Raw genomic sequence first — 24,142 nt, 5'->3', positions numbered from 1 at the left:
TCGGTTCTGAGCCCTTGCCTGTCTTGACTACTTAAGTCTGTGCTTATTATCTTCTGCTCCGTTTTGACCACGTATAATAATGTTCAGACACTTATGTGACACTTATGGTGTGGCCAGAGACCCTTCTGCAGCTTAACTGTTTTTTACTGTTTATGTGTTCTTTTGTTCATTTTTTAAATATTATTTGGTAAGACTTGTTTGTGTTTTTCCTCTGTTTTCGTTGTTCTGAATGAGATTTGCTTTGCTATTTGATTAATTTGTATTATTGCATTATGTTATTTACGTACTTATTACATTGTATGTCTTTATGTTGACTGCAGTAGGGGTCAGCCTACAAAACACAGTATGACTTGGGTTCATCATTTTTGCAGGCTTTTACAGATTACTTTTAAGTACTTGTTAGATTTTTCTATTCTTTTTTTGTTTTTTAATTATGCTTTTGGATTCTTGGCCAGAGGTTTTACAGTTTCCTCCCTCCCTGTGAAGTCTTGCAGACTTCTTAAAAATTTTAACTTTTTACTTCTATATGAGGCCTGTGCAGGGCACAAAACCTGCTTTTTTAAAATTGGGGTTAGGCCTTTTTTATTTTAAGGCTTCATTTGAAGCCTGAGACTGGATTTTGGAGGCAAAGTCTAATTCTGATTATTATAAACCAGGCAGAACTTCAACACCTCCATGGTCTAAACTGAGTTGCCGAAAATGTAAAGATCTTACCGAAATGAACGTTTAAAGATACTGAAGGTTATTGCTAAAGCATAAAAGTTTATGTTTAATCATAAATTTACTTTGGGACATATCAAAATGAAAATGTGTCAGTTATCCTAATAATTTTTGGCTTGAATGACTTTTGTGAGGATACTGTGGCATCGCTGTAACTTTCTGCTTTATATTTGAATGCACTCTCTCCATTGTTAATCTTTTCTTCTGCTTGTTGCACATTTCTGTTTGTGCTAATGCTAGGTGCACTCATATGTTGTCTGTTTAATTCCCACCCTTTATCACTTGGCATGGTGCTATAGGACGATGACTTGTAGCCATCCCATATGCTTACTAGATCCCCCTGATAAGACTCACTGATTCCACACCCAACTAACTCCTGTGGTATTTCTTTCTCCTCCTGGGTTTTGGCAGGGCCTTCAGTTTTCCCAGTTATCTGTTCACACGTGATTTGCTTATTTTTAAGCTCCTTGCAAGTTTTGTTGGACTCATCCTGGTTTATATCTGTCTCTGTTCTCAGTTGGAGTTGATTTTGAGTGCTGATACTGTGATTCTTAGGCACTGGTGTTGCAACTAAAAGTTGTAGTTCGTGAACTGTTACATCTGAAAGCCACAATATATCTTTGTTATCAGGTTCCAAAGCAGGAGTTGCTTGATTTTCTTCTGGATGACAGTGGTTACTGCTTTCCTCAACTTCAATCTCTGGCAAGTAAATTGTGATGGCTGTTTGTAAAGATTTTTCCACATGGCTTTGTACTAATCCAGAGTCTCCATCCAGTAGAGTCGGTCTCTCAAAATTCTTGAATCCATGCACATCCTGTGCTGGGGATTTAAATTGGCCAACTGCTGGGTTCCTGGATTGGTTAACACCTTTCCAGTCGGAGGACTGGTGGATTTTTTCTTGGGGCCCCAGAAGGGAGAGCTCATAAAAGGGAGATAACAGAGGAATGGCCTCAGAGAAGCCTTTAATGTCAGCTGGATGTGAAGAGCTATTGAGATTAGAAAGAAGCTCTGCTTCTTCTTTGTTTGTATCTATTTTAAGGCAGACATTGTTGAGATGATTAGTCATGAGTCTGGGCATTCCGTTCTTTGTGATTTCTGGGCTATTCCTGTCTTCTCTTTCCAAAGGGGCGGATTTAAACTGTATGATATCATTGGATTCAAGGGCACCTGCGGCAGTAGCATACCAGGTTCTCTTCTCTGTGGCTGTATTCACTACCCATGACTGCTTGTGAGTTCCATCAACCCTGCTCCATCCCGCGGGACATTCAGTTGTCACTGCCAAGCTCACACTGTGCATTAATTCCACAGAAGCTGTCGTGTTGTGGTGTACAGGGTGACTCCATATTTCTGTAGCTTCAAAGAGGTGCAGCTCAATGGTTGCTCGCTTCAAAACTTGTACATCTCTCCCTTCTGTTTTCTTCTGTTTCAGAGATGCAGCCGTATAAGTGACAGTGTGCAAAGTGCTCAGTGTTTCAAACCTTTCAATTATTTTGTCCAAAAATGTGTTTTTGCCACCTGTTTTAGTGTTGGATGCTGATATTTTCTGTTCTCTCAAATTCTTTTCGGCATTCTCTTCTGCGGCTGCAAACTTCATGAGAATTTTCTGAACGGTGCCCTTTTGACAGCTAACATTTTTTTTCCAATTAGTGCTGACTGTGTTGATGTTCTCTTTTTTTCGTCCTTGCCATTCGATATTCACTCGTCCTTTTGCTTTGAGGGATTCAGTCACACACAATCCGAAAGGTGGACCCCGGTTCTCCCTCAAGAGCAGTGATCCAACTTCTCGTGTTTTTTTCTTGGCAGTTTCTCGATTCTCTCTCATAAATCTTGCCTGTAGAAGCTGAAAGGTGGTGGGGTGCTTGGCAAAGTCTTTCTTTGGTTTGTGTGGTCTGCCTCCATGCTCCTTGCTACCTGCTATGGGTGCTGGCCCCGTTTTGTCTACTGAGCTGCAGCCCAGCCGTTCAGTTAAATAGAGAAGAAGACTTTTGAGGACTTCAGCAACTCCTGGATTGGTTAACCGGTTGTAGGCCATCCGCTTTATTGCTGAAAAATCCTGTCCCAAATCATAGGCCTGAATACATTCCATGTGGTCTCTGAATTGAATAAAAACATCTTTTAATAGCAAACAAGAGGCAAGATGCTGACAACATTTCACCACACATGGCATGCATTATATCTTAGGACTTCAAATGCAAACCAAAAAGGAGACACATTGTAAAGTTAAGCAACTTTCCCTAAATGATTTTGAATATTTTTAGAAATATAAGGTAAATTATTAGAACATTAGTAAAGGTTTGTTGAGAATGGTCCATTTTGCTCAATAAACCTCATAAATCTTATTCTCCTAATTTATCCAAAATGATATTAAGTTGAGTTTTGAAGATCTTACCATCTACAAATATATTTTGTAGCACATCTGGACATAGAAGGTGCAGTAAGCAGGCATGCAGCCAAAGCAGAATGTAAATTTTATGAAGGAGTACATGAAGACACAAGAAAGGAAGGAGTGAGGAGCAGAGACATATTGAAAGCTGCATTCTGGGTCAGGTTTTAAACTGTAGATGACTGAGTATTGGTAATTGGAGTCTTTGTAATTTAGCAGTGTTATGGGTTATCTTGTAGTTTGTCAAACATCAAACGTAACCAAAACTGAAGGTTTTAATAATATTTTGAAGGTGAGCTCAGGGAAATCTGCCCTTAAAGCTTCTTTAGGTGAAATTTTATTGGTTCCGCTCCACAGTTTAGTATTTTTAGTAAGCTTTTTATGTAAAAAAAACAGGTGATGTTTATTTTAAATAGAATCCTTGTGGAATGAACAAAAGATTGTTTTGAAACAGTGTGTTCTGGAATTATTATAAGAAACGAAAAAAGACCGGGAGATAATAAAGCAACAGGAGAATTGTAGTTAGGACCAGGACAGATAGAAAATGGAAGATGATAAAGAAACACAAACAAACAAAGCACAGGAGCAAACCAAAAATCAATGTCAGAAGGATATCAGAAACCGAAATGAAACCGAGCACTTGGCCTACTTCAGTTTGTTGTGACCAGAGCAGGGTAAAATAATTAGCCAGCTATGGGTAACTCAGAACGTTAACTTCTTTATTTTACGACAGGCACGCACTGATCTCCAATCAAGAATAAAAACATTCCTTTATTCAAAACTCCTTTTCTATTCTTTCAACAGGTAACATATTTTTTAAATACTCCCCCTAGCATTCTGGCAGAAACTACAACTGAACACAACATTTTCCTTTTTTTTTTAAAGAAAAGCTTTGCTTCTGCCCACTAATGAGATTAACACAACAAAAATTCCCAGAACTTCAATGTAATCAAGCAATGAAATAATTAAAGTTAAGAGAACATGATGTGTATATTCCACAACCAGAATAAAGCAAATTCAAGTATATTATTACACAGGTTCATCAATATTTAAGAAGTAGTCCTTCAACCAGTTTGGTGGGTGAGTACTGTGTTTGATTGGGTCTGGGTGACTGAGGAAGCTCTGATGGTTTGACTTCCTTCTGGACAGGTGTAGACGCACAGTCTGGAAAAGCAACCAGATGAGATGCATTCCAGGTTTTTCCATCACTCAATACGTATTTATGAGCACCCGGTTTTTTATTGATAGTGATAGGGTTGCTGAACTTCTCGTGTCCTTTTGGAACATGCAGAGGATTTCTGACCCTCACCTTATCCCCTGTTTTGAAACCAGGCAAGCGAGCACCCCATTTAGCATCAGTGTAGACTTTCATCCTGTTTTGGTGTTGCTCAACTGTGGTAAGGACATCACTGGTAGACTGTAAACCTGAAGAAGTAGGTGGTAGTATGGTCAATTTTGTGTGCATCCGTCAACCATGAAGGAGTTCAAATGGAGAAACACCAGTAGTTGCGTGTGGAGTAGTACGGTAGACATGCAAAAAGTCTGTAATGGCAGCTTTCCAGGGACAGAATTCTTCAATAGCTAGTTGAATCATATGTTTCAGTACACGATTGAATTGCTCTACAGCTCCATTGGCAGCATGGTAATACAGTGAGGAGCGGTGATGTTTAATCTGTCTTTCTTCCAGAAAAGCAGCAAAAGCAGCAGAGATAAACTGAACTCCATTATCTGTCACCACACTCGTGGGGTTACCATGGTGACTGAAAATAGAAGACAGGAATGTGGGTACATTAGCAGTAGTTATGGAAGGGGTGAAGGCTACTTCCAGCCACTTGCTGTGATAGTCAATCAGGTTCAAAGCATATCTACAGTCCCATGCAGCAGTGTCAAAGGGTCCTACAATGTCCAAAGCCACTTTTTTCCATGGGCCATCTGGAAAAGGTGTAGGCTGTAAGGGAGCGGGGTGTGGATGAGCTGTTTTGTCATTCAACTGGCATGTCTGACAAGAACTAATGGCAGTACGAACATAAGTGTCCATCTTTGGTGACCAGTAAAGTTCTCTGAGTCGTTGTTTAGTGCATACCACACCTTGGTGACTCTCGTGTGCAGTTGCAATTAGTGACAAATGAAGGCTAGCTGGAAAAATCAGACATGAACCATGAAACATAAAGTTGTCACTGACAGAAAGTTCCAGATGGAGCTTGTAGTATGGCAGCAGATCAGCATCCAAAGCTTTTGGAGAAGGAGGCAAGCTCTGCACAATCTGTGTACATAGCTTAGAGAGGTCTGGACATTCAGCACAAGCAGACTCCAAATCAGCAGGAGACAATGTCTTACGTGCCACAGACAAGAGAGCAACAAAATCTGGTTCAGCATCGTCAGCAGCTGCAGGAGCAACAGGTAAGGGCAGACGAGACAGGCAGTCAGCAGGAGCATTGTGAGAACCTGGTCGATATATTACATCGTAGCTAAATGATAGAAGACGTACAGACCATCTCGCAATGCACATCCCAGCACGACCAATCCACTTGGTGGTCAACAGAGTTGTCAATGGCTGATGGTCTATGCGCAGGGTGAAGCGACTGTAGTGGAAAGAGTCTGCAAAGCAAATGCCACAGTTCTTTCTATGTTGTCAGAACTGAGTTGAGAAAGAATGGCTCCCAGACCATAGTCAGAAGCATCAGTGGAAACTACAGTATACAGTGTGGGGTCAAAAAGTGCCAAAGCAGAGCTATCCACTAGCAACATTTTTACCTGCTCAAAGCTCTTCTGTGCATCAGCCGGCCACTGGAATGCACCTGCAGGTTGTCTCAAGCATAAGTGCATTGGTTCAATGACAGTAGCATGGTTTGATAGAAATTTAGAATACCAAGACAGCAGCCCAAGAAAAGAATGCAAAGTAGCAGTATTTGTGGGTGCAGGAGCATTCATGATGGCTTGTAAATGGGCCTTATCAGGAAGCAGGCCATCAGCAGACACTATATGCCCAAGCAAGAGTAGGCTGGACTGACTTGTCATTGTTTAGCTGCAGGCCAGCAGCTTCCAGCCGGCATAACACAGTTTGTAAGGTCTTGTCATGGGTAATCAGGTCAGGTCCATGTACTATTACATCATCCAAGTAATTCTCCACGCCAGTTAAGTCAGTGAGAATAGCAGTCATCATTTTCTGGAAGGCGGAGGGTGCAGATGCTAAACCATAAGTAACCCGACAAAACCTGAAGAAAGCAGTTAGGTCTCGACTGTCCTCATGCAGTGGCACTTGGTAGTAGGCACTGGCTAAGTCAATGGTAGAAAATACTGTAGCCCCTCTGAGTGCAGAAAGGAGTTCATCCATATGTGGCAAGGAAAAGAATCTACAATAACTGCTTTATTGCGCTCTTGCAGATCAATACACATGTGAATGTTATCAGATTTGCGCTGAGTGACTACAATAGGTGGGACCCAAGCAGAAGTATCAATTCGTTCTATGACACCAGCTGCGAGTAGGCGATCAAGTTCTTCAGACACAGCATCTCTAACCGACAGAGGTAAACGGCGCAGCTTCTGTCGCACAGGAGGTACTGTCTCATCGATCTTAATGCGGTGGATGAAGTTTTTAACACAGCCAATGGACAGGGGCACAGCAGTGCACTGTAAGACTGGCAGAGGCAAAGTGAAAGCTGCAGCATCAGAAGGGCTAGCTTTATAGTTCACGATGTGCACATGTAAAAGTGACATTAAGTCTCTACCCATTATTGGGGTTCCATTTTCCACAATGAAAAATGTAGCCACAGTTGTACAGCCATTTAAACACACAGTTAGAGATAGGCACCCAAGTACGGGGATATGAGATTTTGAATACATCACAAGTCTCACTGTAGGTTTTGTCAGAGGAATGTTGCTGAAGTGATGGGTGTAAATACAGTGTAGTAATTTTGAAACTGATGAGACAGTGTCAACAATCAGGTCCAGTGAGCAGGAACTTGAACCTGGAGCTGATATTTCCACTGCACAAGTAATTTTAGCAGGTGTATGTATTGTATTTTCTGTATATAGTACAGTAACTTCTGGCAATTCAACCTCACGTACTTCCCGTGTACAGGGTTGGGCAGAGCGACACACTTTAGCAAAATGGCCAGTCTTTTTGCAATGCCTACAAGTTGCTTTTGGGGCAGGGCAGCTCACTGAGTTAGCCAGTTGTGACTGTGATCCACATCGAAAGCACGCTTTCCCCTTAGCAGGGTTAGCAGACATAGTAGTAGCAGATGTCTGTCACTCTCTGGGTTTATTGCTCTGTTTATGCTGCACTGCCTGTACTGGCATGACCCTGGAGTTTGTAGAAATGATTTTAGCCTGATATGTAGCCGCTTCTATCTGAGTAGCAAGAGTTACTGCTTTATCCAATTTAAGGCCTGGTTCCAACAACAATCTTTCACGGATACGTGAGCTATATGCATGCTCAATCAATTGGTCACGAATCATTTTGTCCACGCGTTCGGCAAATTCACATGTTGCAACAAGCTTACATAGTATTGTAAAATACTCTCTTGTGGTACCTGGGTCTTCTTACGAAATGTATGGCGCTCAGCGACCACATTAGCTTTAGGTGTAAAGTATACTTTCAAAGCTTCTACAGCGGTATCGAACGTAATACCTGTGCTAGGCAGGGTGTAAAAAATTTGCTGACCTTTGGTCCCAAGACAATGAAGTAGCACAGCTCTCTTCCTAGCATCAGGCCAACATCCCCAGTAGTGTCAATGATGAGAAAATAGTTATTGAACATCTGAAGCCACGTTGCGAAAGGCATTGCAGGCTCGCCGGGACTCGGAAGAAAAAAAGCTTCGAAAAGGCATATTAGCAACATCCATTTTCACAGCAAGCATGCATAATATAAAGAGGAGAACCTCGTCAATAATTTTGTTGTGACCAGAGCAGGGTAAAATAATTAGCCAGCCATGGGTAACTCAGAACGTTAACTTCTTTATTTTATGATAGGCACGCACTGATCTCCAATCAAGAATAAAAACATTCTTTTATTCAAGACTCCTTTTCTATTCTTTCAACAGGTAACACATTTTTTAAATACTCCCATTAGCATTCTGGCAGAAACTACAACTGAACACAACACAGTTACAAACTAAAGACTTTGAAAGTGTATCCAATCGGGGATACCAAAACACTGAACTGTTGCCATATTTATGTAATGAACTAGGAGTCTCAAAACATGTAGTCCTCCAAAAAAACACTTCCAAATATGCCCAGTGAAGGGTGGATGGTATACTGCCAAACACCAGCTAGAATAAGGGCAAATACAGAATCTTTATCCTTTAAATCCTTCTAAAATAAAAAGATATGTATTCTCAGAATGCTCCATTGCACAAAAGAAGCTCTGTGGAGCACAAGAGGCAAAAGGAGTTGGCTAAAACAATAAGGCAATCCGAAGCAAACATTGTAGAATCCAAATATGAAGTCAAAACAGAGCATGAAGTCTAAATCCCAGTAAATTGCAGAAGCACAGCAAAACACAAGAACTCACTGACTCAAAAGCACATTCACAATAAACCGCCAGGAACTGTGGGAGACCCTCCAATTATGTAGAGTGGAGGACAGTTCCTGGCAGGGACTGACCGGTGACCTGGCCTCTTGGGGGACCATCTACAAAATACATGGAGCATAACACAGGTTAAGAAAATACAGCAGACAGTCAACAAAAGCAACTTTAAGGTAACAATGAACAAAATGGACATAGGGAACAGGTTGAGGAGACCCCGGAGAGATGGAGGTATGCTCTAGAGAGGAGAGGAGCGAAGGTCAGTAGAACCAAGACAAAATACATGTGTGTAAATGAGAGGGAGGTCAGTGGAATGGTGAGGATGCATGGAGTAGAGTTGGCGAAGGTGGATGAGTTTAAATACTTGGGATCAACAGTACAGAGTAATGGGGATTGTGGAAGAGAGGTGAAAAAGAGTGCAAGCAGGGTGGAATGGGTGGAGAAGAGTGTCAGGAGTGATTTGTGACAGACGGGTATCAGCAAGAGTGAAAGGGAAGGTCTACAGGATGGTAGTGAGACCAGCTATGTTATATAGGTTGGAGACGGTGGCACTGACCTGAAAGGAGGAGACAGAGCTGGAGGTAGCAGAGTTAAAGGTGCTAAGATTTGCATTGGGCGTGACGAGGATGGATAGGATTAGAAATTAGTACATTAGAGGGTCAGCTCAGGTTGGACTGTTGGGAGACAAAGTCAGAGAGTTGGTCTGGACATGTGCAGAGGAGAGATGCTGGGTATATCGAGAAAAGGATTTTAAGGATAGAGCTGTAAGGCAAGAGAAAAAGAGGAAGGCCTTAGAGAAGGTTTATGGATGTGGTGAGAGAGGACATGCAGGTGATGTGTGTGACAGAACAAGATGCAGAGGACAGAAAGATATGGAAGAAGATGATCTGCTGTGGCAACCCCTAATGGGAGCAGCTGAAAGAAGAGGAAGCAGATATGGACTGGATCCCCAGGGAGGACCTTCCTACTTTCTTTATGGCCTGGAAGTGCTTCCCGGAAGACACGCAGTGGCACCGGAACAAATGCTGGGTCAGACATAAAAGGGGCCCACTGCCTTACATCAGGGAGTCAGAGTCAGAAGGCAGCAGGGAACACTCAACCAGGGGTAGAGAGGAGGAAGAATTTGCTTTGTTTTGGGTAATTGTGGCTTATTTTGGAGAAGTGATTATTGGAAAGGAGCTTGGTGTAAATAAATACCTTTATTTTATTCATATAACATCTGGTGTTATACTGTGTCTTGGGATTGGGGCTCTCTGTAATGATTTGTTGTATAAGGTTAAAATTAATTCTAATGAAGTGGCACAACTGTGGCCACATTATGGACTGTTCAGAATTTGTGCATTCTTCTCATATATCCATGTATTTCCAGCTATGTTTCATTGCACTTCTGAGGTATCATGTGGAATTTTTAACTGAGGTGACGTGACTAAAGTGTTCAGATTTATGAAGGGAAATAGTAGGTGGATGCCCACTGTTATTTTAAATTAGTGCTTCAGGTAGAATAAGAGGCACAGTTGGAAGCTGCTTAAGAGCAAATTATGCACAAACTTTATTGAAAACCATAGATACATCAAATGAGCTACCAGGTAGTGTACTAGATAGTAGGACTTTGGGAGCTTTCAAACCTTTACTCCACACTATATTTAGAAAAGAGAATTAAGTTAATGAATGTGTTGGACCGAATGGCTGGTTCTTTTTAAAATTGTACTCATCAGCTTAATAGGCAGGCTGACGAATGAAAATATTCTCGAAGGCTGTCCAAAAGCATTGTTAAACAAGCCTAGTTCTTTTATTTGAGTGTTGTACTAGGGTTGAAACAATGCATTGTTCTCATTCAGTTTCTTCTGTTCAACACTGAAGCATTTCACGTCTACCTTCAAGTCTAGTCTGCTATAAATGGATAAATGAAAAATGGATAATAAGCTATTTGAGGCATTGACTGGCACTGTGGCTTTGAGTGTAATAAAATGTATGTGCAGGTTTCAGAAATTATACTTTTATAGTTATCAGTCAATAAAAAACGACTTATTCATCTTGTGAATGCAAAGTACAAAAAAAATCATTGATGAAGTTTAAATAATGGAGATTAGGGGTGAACTGTCAGCATTGCAAAGAAGCTGAATTTAAAATACTGCATGATAAAAACAGTGCTCTCATAGAAAACAAAGTCTGGAGAAGCATGGAGGCATAAATCTTGTCTAGTACCTCCGAGCTATCACTACATTTAGCCATTATGAGGATGACTCCGTAAATTGCTTTATTACAAAATCACCATAATAATATTGTGTTTTAACTTCAACTAAAAACATCATGCACTAAGTCTGAGTTAATGGCTGGTTTAATATGCATATACCATGGCAAAGATCATCTGGCAGTATGCTGCTGTTTCTAGTTTTAGATGAAGACTACATGCTGGTGATATGATTGGAAATGACTGCGTAAATTGAGGACATTTCGGTGGATCTAATCAAGCCATAGTCTGACACAATTACAAAGATGAAAGCCTGTTATGTAAAGGTTTAAATGCCTATGGTTAAAATATGTATATGTGGGTTTGAGAAGCTTCATTATAGTAAACATTTTTTCTAGTTGCATTATGTAGTATGTAGTGTATTGAGACTACTTTTATTTTGGAATATCCGGTGGATACAACCATTATTTTGAAACATTCTGGGTTTTTGATTCACACGGTCTATTAAAGAGCAACATAGAGATACATGTGTGTAAGGCTGGCTCAGCACTACATAGCTTCGAGGTGGAGAGCATGTGAAACTTAACATGTGCATGTGCTGGATCTCATCACCTTGTGGACTGCAGTTCAAAGGGAATCACAGGATATGACACATAACAGGACACCCTCATGACTTCTCAGTTTCAAAATTCCAAAATATCACAAGTTTGTCTTAATTAATGTACTGCCTGACAGTGATGGTGACCATACAAATTTTTTTCCAGATATGGAGAGTTTGGATGCAGTCTACATAAATGTTTTCCTTTTTTCCATTTTGTTGTGGTACAAGCCTCTCTTCTTATTTTTTTTAAAGTCTAAAACACCTATTTCCCTTCATTCCTTTCTGTATTGCATGCATTGTACTGCCAGCGGAATGCCCATTAGTTGTCAACTATTGCATACACTGGAGGCCACTGCCATGGCTTGTCACAGACCATTATGACTGAGTTGCTAGGGATGTCACACTACATTACTGTCAGTCATGGACTCACACCACAACTGTCTCTAACTTTCTAAGGTTGTGTAAATTAAGGCTACGACTGAAAATCACAGTGAAAGTCATGGAGTGTGATGGGGTCTTTAGATAGCTCAGTTGTAGCTTTGCTCTGTGAGTGATACAATACAGGTGGATTTTGTTGTATATTGTGTTAGCTGAATTATTGAACCTAAACACTGTAATAGTATCATTCTGTTTTATATGGCCAGATAGTTCAGCTTTGCAGTTTGACTTTGTGTATAAGCCATAATCTTAAAATGTAATGATGATACCTCAGCCAGAAGGGATGGAAGCTTTTAGAATGGAAGAACGTGAATGGACGGGCATCCAGGCTGGGTATTTTTGCTGGTATAGAAGGACAGTGGAAGATGCCATCCCAGAAATGTGGGAGGCAACATCCCCCTTGTAGAGCACCCATTTGTGCACCTGCAGGCCAGCATGGGAACTGTAACCCCAGTGGGCAGAAATGTTGGGATACCTGGGTGCCACCAGGGGGAGCTGTCAAATAGACACCATTCTGTCCTGAGGAGGTTCTGCCTGACCAGAAGTGCTTCTTGGTGGCAAAAATGTTGTCTCCAGGTACTGGGTTGAAAAGGAACTGCTCCTATTTCCCTAGGTGAGTCAGAGTCGGGCAAAGCTCATCTTTGGAGAAGAAGTGGAGGAGAAAACAGAAAGTAAGAAAGAATGAAGAAGAATTGTGGGAAGAACCTATATGAAGGTATTTTTTTATAAAATAAAATAATTTATTTGAGCTTGTGTCTGGGTGCTATACTTATGTCTGGTGTTTGGGGCCCTGCTACACCCCTACAGATCACAACCATATATATATACAGTATATATATATATATATATATATATATATATATATATATATATATATATATATATATATATATAGATAGACAGATAGATATAATACTAGGGGGTTCCCCCCTGCTCGCTCCGCTTGCCAACCCCTGTGGCCTGTGCTACGTGCTAGCCACTTCACATTTCTGCCACTCGCTGAACGCTCCCCAAGAAGACACAGTCGCTCCTCTGAAACCCCCTCCTAAACGGTGATACAATGGGAAACAGTTTTTTTTTACCTCCACTTTGCTCGATCAGTTGCTGCTGTTGCTGCCGTACCACGTGATCTGCATCTTGCGCAGCGCTTCAAACATTTAAAAGCCTGTACAGCAGCTGTCCTACTCTTTGTCTTTTATTTACGGCCACAGGCGTGATTAAATCTTTTGGCACAAAGTCCTGTCTTGCGGGACGTGGGTTCTTGATATTTTTTAGTTTATAATTTAAAAACGGAATAAGAATCTGAAAATCTAACAACATCACATTAAAGTTTGACAAATACTGAAAAGAATGATACCATAATTATATACTGTATGTAGGTTTTAAAATAAGCCAGATTTAAAGCATGAGAAAATGTCACATAAAATCGTTGCAGAAAATCATTGCACTTTTAGGCTTAGGATTTTATATATATAGAGTATATATATTTAGGTGGATTGGTGATTCTAAATTGGCCCTAGTGTGTGCTTGGTGTGAGGGTGTGTTTGTGTGTGTCCTGCGGTGGGTTGGCACCCTGCCCGGGATTGGTTCCCTGCCTTGTGCCCTGTGTTGGCTGGGATTGACTCCAGCAGACCCCCCGTGACCCTGTGTTTGGATTCAGCGGGTTGGAAAATGGATGGATGGATATATATATATATATATATATATATATATATATATATATATATATATATATATCCATTCATCCATTTTCATAACCTGTCTAGTCCTTCACAGGAGTAACAGTTCATCATCATTGGCTGGAAGGGAGAAACCAACCTTGCATGGGAAGCTCATTAATCTACAGTAAGGATACATTGGACCTCACATAGAAATTAGACACATGTTGATAGTGTTCATTGGCACTCTGAAGAGAAGAGGCTAGAAAGTGCAAAAAGGGTCGACTTAGGTAAGAACCTGGTTGCAAGGCCCTAATTCTGATGCCAGAGTTATTGTTCAAGCACATGATGTGGTTAATCATAAATTATCACTTATTTTTGTAAACAAGCACTGAAAATGGACGATGTGCTCAAAAAACAGGAAGCTTGTGTCCAAAGTGGTTAGCTTTAACAACTTCAGAAGTATGCAGTCTTCTACTAGCAAAACCAACATGGCACTAGCAGTCACTAGCAGGCATACAACAAGATATGAGATGTGAGCTCATAAATGTAACATACTTGCAGAGCATTCAATTTATTAAATTAAAAAAACAGAAGAATATTAGTAGATATGAAATACTCTGTATTGGGTATAGCATACAGTGCATAATGTCACTATCCACCCACAATAAACTGATAATGATAATGCTTTTGGAGAGGGGTTTCCACTTTGTAAATTGTCTAATTAGAATGTTTTGTGTAATTCTTGTGCTCAGATTCACTTTTTTATAGAGTATCCTGTTAATTCATAATAACATAATCTAATTACCTAAATATGAAAAAGGGTGAAGCCCCCTTGAGATCAATATACATAACATAGGGTAAAAAACCAAAACAAATAAACTAGATCAACATCCACAATAAGTTCTGCATCTGACATTCTGGGCTGACATGACATGACTACTTGTATCACGACCTTTTTGCTCACTACCATCATGGCACTCATGTGGCCCAATTCTGGATCAGTAAATGATTCCTTTACTTTTTACTCATGTCTTTCTATACAAATTGTTTCAATGCTTCTAAATGTATCGATGCATGCTCAATAATCCAGGTAAGGAAATCCTAGAAATTTGATTCTGTTCATCTGGACAAAGTTTTTAAGTGGGAGAAACCTTATAATCAGTGGACAATTTGCATATCACTGATCAACTGGCCCTTTGTCAATGGTGCTAGTCTCTGTGATTAAGCAAAGGTACTGTTTATAAGGTTGGGGAAACCTGCAGTCAATTGAGACTGAGGAAGAGACTTGGATAAGTCTCGAAATATTTCTCCCACTTAAAAACTTTGTCCAGATGAACAGAATCAAATTTCTAGGGCTTCTAAATGTAGAAGATATTTGTGTGCTGTGTTTGTAATTACCAGGATCTTCTTGTAAAACATACAGTATACTTTTCCTTAATGTTTGGAATGTCGTTATTTTCAGGATAGCGAATGTATTGATTCATTTTCTGTAATTTTTAAAATTACTGCAAATATTATTTCTGGATTCCATCATGATGTTAATGGACAAGAGCACTTTAAAAGATGAAGGTGTACGCATATGGTATCCAAACATTGTCTCAACACAGCAAAGACCTGCAATAGTTTAGCACACACGATAATAGGTTCAGTTTGCTTACAACATTTCTGTGAATTTTGGAATAATTAATTGAATAATGGAATTAATGGAATAATATATTGAATTTAGGAAAAGGCTCCTTTGATTAATGTGTGCCTGTCCTATGTGTAGTGTGTGTAAAGTGTGTTTGCCCTGTACATATGACAATCTTTTCAACACAGTCCAAAAACAATGATGCCATTAATCTGTTGTTTAAACTACACAAACTCTTTTTGAAAAAAAAAAAATATCATAATAATACCATGGTTTGCCTTACTTTCTGTAGTTAAAATGCCTGAAGATAGAAAGAAAGCACCATGGAGGGGATTAAGAACTCCTCAAAAAACCATAGACGTTATTCTTCTCTTTCCTTGTGAAGTGTATCACCCAAGACCCGTCTCTTTAGGTTTATCAGAAGTCCTTCACTTTTCGCTTTGACTCCAACTTGGAGTGTAAGTTTTAAAGAGTCGCACTCCATCGATTTCCATCCAGTTTCATCAACTCCAGTTTTTTCCATATCAACCCTATTCATCACCCACCCTTCTTCATGTATTTTTTCATGTATGGTTTGTCCAGTGATATTGTCAGTTGGTTTCAACCCATACCTACTTTCTCTTCACAATCTCTTCTTCAATTGGATGTCGCTGAGTTTTCTTCCACAGATCCTCATTGATGATGGTTTTAGGTCAGTAAATTTGCAAGGTTATTCCATCGCATTGATTTTCAAAGATCTGAATCTTTTTTGAGATGAATTTGGTTGTTATCCACGTTTCTAATTAATACAACAACACAGATATAATATTTATAACACAGCAAATGCAACTTTTATGTGTTGTCTGTTTTCTTTACTTTTCCACATATTTTTAGATAGGATAAATGCTGCTCCTTCCTTGCATACCCTGTTATTTACTTCCACCTCTGTCCCACCATTAATGTCCACCAGATACAGTAAGGCTTCCCCTTCCTTAATGAAATCACCTTCCATTTTCAGAGGTTTGGTGCAATCAGCATTAATCTACAAGATTTTAGCCTTGTTTCCATTAATGTTTAGACTGTGCTTATACAGTCTGCAGAAACCTGGTCCTTTCTTTCATCTGTTGACGATTATACACTCTTAAAAATAAAGGTGCCAAAGTTCAGACCAGTGCCTTAGGGGAACTAATTTGGTTCCCAAAGGACGCATTCACATGAAGGTTCCAGAAAGAACCTTTACTTATTTCGATCCATAACAGGCTCCTTATCATACGTAACCATAAATAGATGGTAACAGATTTGTGAAATCCCACCGGGTTTGTGATTTTCAAAAGACTGTTGCTGCATTCAATAACACCAGCTAACTTCATGTTTTCTTAATCTGTTAATGCTCTGCATAGGTAGCCTACCATACATTAAAGATGTCAGATGTTTTTTTCTACATGTTAGAAAAATTTTCAAAGCATATATAAAGAACCATTTCCAGAATGAAATGATGCTTTTTCAAGGAATAGTTGTATGAAGAACCGTACAACCCAGTAAAGAACCATAAAGTGCCATTAAGGAACTATTATTTTTAAGAGTGAAGAACAGTAGTATCAGGTCATCGAGCTGTCTCTCAGCAGTTCAACATATTTCATTTCTTCTTCTGTATGCAGTGTTTTTCATAATCCAATTAATGACCAGAAGGAACAAGAATGGTGAGAGTTAACATTCCTGTCGTGCTGTTATGCTGACCTGAAACTTGTCAGTTGACCTTCAAAATCCACTGTACATGATACGCCTCTGTAAGAATTTCTTTGCAAGTTACAAGTTTTCTGGGTATTCCATTGTGGTTTGTATATTTCCACAGTGTTGCACTGTCTCTACTGTCAAATGCCTTTTCAATGTTCACGAAATTCATTTAAAGTATTGAATTTCACTTAATAGACTGCTCTTTTATAATGACCAATGTTGTTATTTGGTCAATGCACAACCATCTTTTTTAAAACCTGCCTGTTGCTCCTACTGTTTTTCATCTGTACAAACTCCCATTAATCATTTAAAAATGAAATATGTTTGCAGATAGGTAAACACCTTTATTAGATAGCTTTCCTTATATTCTATAGGAATTGCCTCCAGCTCTCATATCTTACAACCTGCTCATGTATCCTTTCTGCAGCTATCCCTAGGACTGCCCGAAACAAATCTGCTGGAAACCCATCAGGCACTGAGGCCTCCCTAATCTTGAGTTCGACGATGACATGCCCCTTTTCCTCTTTCGTTTTTACATCGTAATGTGGAGATCTCAATCTACTTCTAATCTTTCTAAAGGGCTCTTAACTCATAGTCTATTAAATAGTTTTTCAGAGTGATCTGTCCACCTATTTAATTGTTTAGCTCTTTCCATCAACATGTTTCCATTTTTGCCTCTAACTGGTTAATTCACATTTCTGTGTCCTCCTGCTAAGTTCTCAGTGATGCCATACAAACATTACATGCATCTGTTAGTCACAGTGTCTTCAGCTGCTTGGACCAGTTCTTCTACATTTTTTCTCTCATCATTTTTAACGCTTCTTTTCACGCCTTAACTGTTTAACTCTTTCCGTCAGCACGTTTGCATCTCTGCCTCTGCCTAGAAAGCTCACATTTCTGTATCTCCCCTCTAATCTCTTAGTGACGTCATACAAAACATTTTAATGTTTCTGTTAGTCACCGCATCTTCAGCTTCTTGGACCAGTTCTTCTACATATTTTCCATTGTCTTTTTCAACACTTCTATCACAACTTTATTAACTTCATGATATTCTTTCTGAGATAATGCTTTCTAGAATGGATATTGTTTGCAGGGGAGCACTGTGGAGCACCAATGAAGAAAGGACATTGTCCATGTAGTCACACCCAAGGTGAAGTTTAAGTGAGAGAGAAGATCCTTTACAAGGCTTATTATCCTCTTTTTGAGCCTTAAGTCTGGCTAATAGAAGTAATTCAGTAGTTGTTTTTCTGTGTTTTTGTTCTAGCATCCCATAATAGAGTAGATTAGATTAAGTAAACTTTATTAATCCCATTGGGAAATACAGTTGCATAAAGCATCAGAAACATAAAAACAAACATACAGAGTCACATGACAGATAATACAGCCAAACAATCAATCATTCTATAAATAAATAAAAATAAAGATAACGAAATTATATATAAGATTTTTATAATTGTTTCTCATTTTACTGATGTTTACTACTTCTTTCCGGTCAATTTAGGTTTTGAATTATGAAGGTTTCAGTTTTAACATTAGTTTGTAGTTTAAAAATGTATGTAAAATAGCCACATTTTATTTTGCATCACACTCGACACCATTTTTTATTTGTTTTGGTCACCACCATTTTGTGGAGCAATTCCCAGAACATTGTTTAGGTAAATTGTAGGAAACATGTGGTACATGATGTCAAAGGTCAACACCTTGCACGTCCTAAGTTTATAGGTAACATTTGAATGAGCATACATGTGGTTAGATTTGTTTTTATCAATTGCCTGGAAAAAACACCTCATTACTCATTTCGATTTCAATTTCGATTTACAAATCCATTCTGGACTTGTCAAGAGATTGTTTTGTCTTACTTGCTCTCAGATCAGACATTGCTCTTTGAGTATGTCTTATCTCCTGGTCGTTCTCTCAAATATTTTTTTCTGGCTGAGCACAAGATATGCAAACTGATAAGCATATTTATTTTATAATTTAATAACAATATGGGAAGGGCATTACCGCATATATGTTCTGTCTCAATAGAAAAAAGTGAAACAATTTTAATTAAATGGCCAGGAAATGAAGCAAGGTTAAAAGATTTGTTATGGGTTGATACCAGGTTGACAAACCAATCTTTCAATAAGCCAGAAATGTTAAACAAAAAAATCAAAAATCGCAAAACTAAAAAAGAATTTAGAGAACCATTAAGAGAATTTACTTAAAGAATTGCACAACAAACATTAAATCAATCCAAAGTTGGATAAGCAAGAAACAACTTGTAGCACTGATGACATCATATATTGCACCTTCCCTAGAAATTCTGTAAAAATTACCATGGCAATGGCCGCCATTGATGTCACAAAATCGTGACGCCTATAAAAATCCAAAATGGCACCATGGGAAGACGATAAAACATTATGTGTTTCTCAGGAATAATGAAATAGAAAAATAAATACCAAAATCAAAATTCTTTGGTTCAGAACTACAGTTTAGTCACATAGAAGTCCAAAACATTTTCCAATGAAGCACAAAAAAATTAATAACAATATCAATCAACTCTACTTTTCTTTACTCACTTCTTTTCACAAATGTCCATCCCCATCCTGATCATTGCATTTTTATTGTTTTACTGTGGGATTTAGAAGACCCCATTATGTTAGATCACAGGCAGGGTTCCTCCCCTGGCTGGGTTTTAAGGTGTTGTTTTGTCTTTTTGTTCAGATGTGAGTCTATAAGGTATGGTAATGCTACGTTTGTTTATTGCTGGCTGTTTTTTCGATGTCTGTGCTTTCTTCTATGTCCCACCAAGAGGTAGGGCCACCTACCAATCCCCACCAGGAACTTCCCTCCACCCTATAAATCCAAAGTGTCTTCCACAGTACCTGGCAGTTCATTTTGAATGCACTCGGGAGTTAGTGAGTGTTACTTGCATTTTTGTTGCATTTTTGCTATTTTGATTCCTTAGGTATTTGACCATTTTGCTCTGTTTCTGATTCCACCTTTAGGTTGGGACTTGTTCTCTTTGGATTGGTCTTGCTGGCAACTCCATTTTGCCTTGTGTGCTCTACAAGGGCTTGTGTACTTTACAGAGCACTTTTTTTATAATAAATCTTTTATGTTCTAAAGTTTCTACATGGCCCTTTTTGTATCTTGCTGGGGGGGTTGACAGGATTTCCCCCTCTAGTAGGCATTTTTGGAAGTGATTTTGGGATTCCCAATCCTAACACATTACACTGAGACGCAATGCTTGGACTTGGATATCCACATTTTTCGGAATGTGATGCTCATCAATTTTCTCTGATGAACTCATTGATTTTTACCTTTTTCTTTGTTGCTCTCTGTTGTGGCAGGTGATCACAGCGGGAGTAATTCTCAGCCATCTGATCCTTATCATCGGACTTATCTTTGGAGATTTAAAAAGCGATACTATATATAAGGACTCTACTTTTCTTCTAATTAAAAATCAAATTTTTTAAGTGCTTATTGATTTATTTTTTAATGTAATTATTCATTATTATTCTTATCTAATTTTATTTGTTTTTCTTTTCTTGTATCTATTTCTTTTAAATCTTGTAAAGCACTTTGAGCTACATCCAGTGCATGAAAATGTGTTATAAAAATATATATTGTTGTAATCAGTAATGTCTGTATTCCCCTTGTGGTGGATTGCCGGCATTTTACTCCGGCCCTCACCCCCAGGCCGCCAGGAGGAGCTCTCCGGACAGCATAAACGTGCCCCGAGTTCCAGCAGGGCCTCATGGACTTTGTAGTTTCTACACACAGCCCTACTGGATACCTTGGGGGCCACCAGGCGTTGCTGTAGGAGGGCTCGTGGGCTCTTATGTGCCCTATAACCCGGGAGTACGTCATAGTCACATGACAGGAAGAAACGACGTGTTCCCGGGCTGAAGAAAAGGACTGTTTACCCTGACCCAGAAGCAATAAGGAAATGTGGACTGTTGTACAGGAACACCTCCGGGTTAGGGTGTATAAAAGGACTCTGGGAAGCCCAGTACATTGAGCTGAGCTGGGAGGTAGGAGGGCGAAGTGTCTGGGCGAGGAAGATTGTTTGAGAGAGAGAAAATTGTTGTTTATGAATAGTGTGGAGTGGAGGGTGCTTTGTGCACGTGATAACAGTAAAATAAATAGTTATTGTGCTTATACCTGGTGTTTAGAGTGGTACCTAAGGGTCCGAGAGGTGGACAAAGGGCATATCTGCTACACTGGCGTAGTCGGCAGGATTCTCTGGCCGTCTGTTGGCAGGGGACCTGTAATTCAATCATTTATTGTTTATGCAGACGACCCCAAGAAGGTCCCTCTTCAATACACAGAGGTGAAACCACCACCCACGACAGAAAGCGCTGCAATCGTGAGCCTTATTATAGGGCAGACCACGATGAGGAAGAAATCTGGTAAGAAGACTGGACCTATCCAGAAAACTTCGGTCCCAGATGGTATCGAGACGCTGTGGACTTACCTAACAGGCGGTGAGGAAGATCAGGTGCGGCTTAAAGCCGAGCAAACCCGAGCGGGGCGGCAGCCGGAACGTTGCAGGATGGCGACTCCAGAGGACTATTACAAAGAACTGGAACTGGATCGTCTTCGTTCCGAGGTATGTGCTGGAAAAACGCCCGAAGTGCCGGGGACATATTATTCTTATTTTGCAGAGGCCTGTCTGCACGAAGCCTACAGAGAGCATGCCCGCCTCATACCTAGGCAAGATGGCCGTGATCAGAAGAAGTCGGACCGGTCTAGGAGTCTGCAGAGGGGAAGCCCGTACATTGGCAACGACCACGTGACCTCGCGCGATGAAGGCCGGGAAGAAGGTCAGTTTGGAGCCGTCGGTGAGGTCAGTTGTTCCCCGACAAGTCTGAGCTCCCTGAAAGGGAAGGGGGCGGTGAGCAAAGCAGCGCCAAAATTAAAAAAAGGTAAAGAGGAGCGGGAGGTGACTGAACGGTCTGCCGACAAATTAAAAGAGGCAGATCACAGTCAGCTGCTGGAGGCTACCCGTTCCTCTTCGGACTACATTTCCCAGAAGCCTCCGCGAAGCCCAGCAGGGCACATGTCAGGAGTAGATTTGTCCATTGGCTCCCGGCCAGAGGGTAAGGAAAACACGGAAGTAACCTTGCCTCCGGCCGTAATAACTAACTATAATGTTGTGCGGGACATCGAGGAGGTGCTCGAGCCCATAATAGCTTTCTTTCAGGGGATGGAAGAGGTGAAGAAACGTTTGGAGGAGCTGGGAGCCACAGTCGAAGTGCCGCTGAAGAGACTGTATGAATACCTGCGGCGATTAGGCATAGAAGCCCCAGTCTTGATCGATGCGGAAATACAGGTGAGTCCTGCCCGTATCATATATAATAAGGGGACACAGTGCGATCCGGCACCGCAATTAATAAGTAGCGGGTGTCAAAGCGCTGTGAACCTGACAGTAGAGTGTGGCATGGTGACTGAGTGGTCGGGGGAAGGACTGAGCGAACCGGGACAACTGTGCGAGATGGCTTCCCGGAGAGATACGGACCTCAAGACCCGACCCGCGTGATGAGGGAGTTGTCGCTGGTTAACGGAGGGGCGGAGGAAGTACCAATACTACCGGGGCGGCTGGGAAGTGCTGTTACCCGGAGCGATGTGGTACTAATGACGCCGCCTCCTAGAATACTTAGGACAACGGGCGTGCAAACAGCAAAGAGGCTCTCTCTTCTCCATAGAGAGCCTCTAGCTGAGCACAAGCCCCAGAATAAGCAGGAGATCCCCAAAATAAAATGTGGGTCTCCTGACAAGGTGGAGAAAGGGGCTGAGAGCAGCAAAGCGGCCGTGAACTCCTCCTTAGCAGAGGAAAGGGTGGAGCTGACAGAATTCCCAAGATGTTTCAGGTCCCAGCGAAGAAGACAACCGGGAGGACGAAGGTGTTGTTACCACTGCCATCAGCCAGGCCACGTTTGGCTTAGTTGTCCTCGAAGGACAGGGGAACGGAGGGACAGACGATACACTGTTCCCCCTAGGTTCTCTGGGGGGTCTAGACAGCACAGCCGAGGCCCGACTAACGCGTCCTCCTGGAGGAGGACGTCCCTCGCGGGGATCGACGCTCCGCCCCAGTTGTCGTCGCTAAGGGGGGGGGGGGGGGGGGGAACTGTGGTGGATTGCCGGCATTTTACTCCGGCCCTCACCCCCAGGCCGCCAGGAGGAGCTCTCCGGACAGCATAAACGTGCCCGAGTTCCAGCAGGGCCTCATGGACTTTGTAGTTTCTATACACAGCCCTGCTGGATACCTTGGGGGCCACCAGGCGTCGCTGTAGGAGGGCTCGTGGGCTCTTATGTGCCCTAAAACCCGGGAGTACATCATGGTCACGTGATAGGAAGAAACAACGTGCTCCAGGGCTGAAGAAAAGGACTCTTTACCCTGACCCGGAAGGAATAAGGAACTGTGGACTGTTGGACAGGAACACCTCCGGGTCAGGGTGTATAAAAGGGCTCTGGGAAGCCCAGTACATTGAGCTGAGCTGGGAGGTAGGAGGGCGAAGTGTCTGGGCGAGTAGGATTGTTTGAGAGAGAGAGAATTTTTGTTTATGAATAGTGTGGAGTGGAGGGTGCTTTGTGCACGTGATAACAGTAAAATAAACAGTTATTGTGCTTATACCTGGTGTTTAGAGTGGTACCTGAGGATCCGAGAGGTGGACAAAGGGCATATCTGCTACACCCTCTTTATTATTATACTACGGGGTTCCCCCCACTGCTTGCTTCACTCGCCAACCCCCCCCCAGGTCTGCACTACACCCCAGCCCCGTGTCTCTGCCACTTGTGTTGTGAAGAGGTGGGCTGAACGCACCCCAAGGAGATTTGGTCACTCCTCTGAAACCCCTCTTAAACAGTGATACAATAGGAAGCAAATACAGTTTTTTTACCTCCTGTTTCCTCGATCAGCTGCTGCTGCTGCTGCTGCTCTGCCGTGTGATCTGCATCTCACACGGCACTTTGAACATTTAAAAGCCTGTACAGCAGCTGTCTTTGTCATCTACTCTTTGTCTTTTATTTGCGACCCCGGGCATGGTTAAATCTCTTGGCACAAAGTCTTGTCTCGTTGGATGTGAGTTCTTGATATTTTTTAGTTTATAATTTAAAAACGGAATAAGAATCTGAAAATCTAATAGCGTCACATTAAAGTTGGATAAATTCTGAAAAGAATGATACCAAACATATATATGTAGATTTTAAAATAAGCCCAATTTAAAGCGTGACAAAAATGTGACATAAAAAGTCACATAAAATCATTGCACTTTTAGGCTTAGGATT

At 41.0% G+C, this 24,142-nt stretch overlaps 1 protein-coding gene across 2 annotated transcripts in view; it reads right to left on the bottom strand.

Annotated features, from left to right (window-relative positions):
• The window catches only part of adprhl1 (ADP-ribosylhydrolase like 1), a 146,684-nt gene that overhangs the window by 40,695 nt on the left and 81,847 nt on the right, over positions 1-24,142 (bottom strand). The window contains exon 8 of one of the 2 annotated variants that reach the window (XM_051926218.1): positions 450-2,813. The exons of the other annotated variant lie outside the window; for it this stretch is intronic. Within the exon in view, the coding sequence (XP_051782178.1) occupies positions 797-2,813 (2,017 nt within the window). The 3' untranslated portion in view covers positions 450-796. Of the gene's footprint in view, positions 1-449; positions 2,814-24,142 lie in introns of those variants that run through there. 2 annotated transcript variants of the gene reach the window in all.

The sequence above is a fragment of the Erpetoichthys calabaricus genome, chromosome 4 (genome assembly GCF_900747795.2).
Source record: "Erpetoichthys calabaricus chromosome 4, fErpCal1.3, whole genome shotgun sequence".
NCBI lineage: Eukaryota > Metazoa > Chordata > Cladistia > Polypteriformes > Polypteridae > Erpetoichthys > Erpetoichthys calabaricus.
This window is presented reverse-complemented; position numbering and strand designations above follow the sequence as displayed.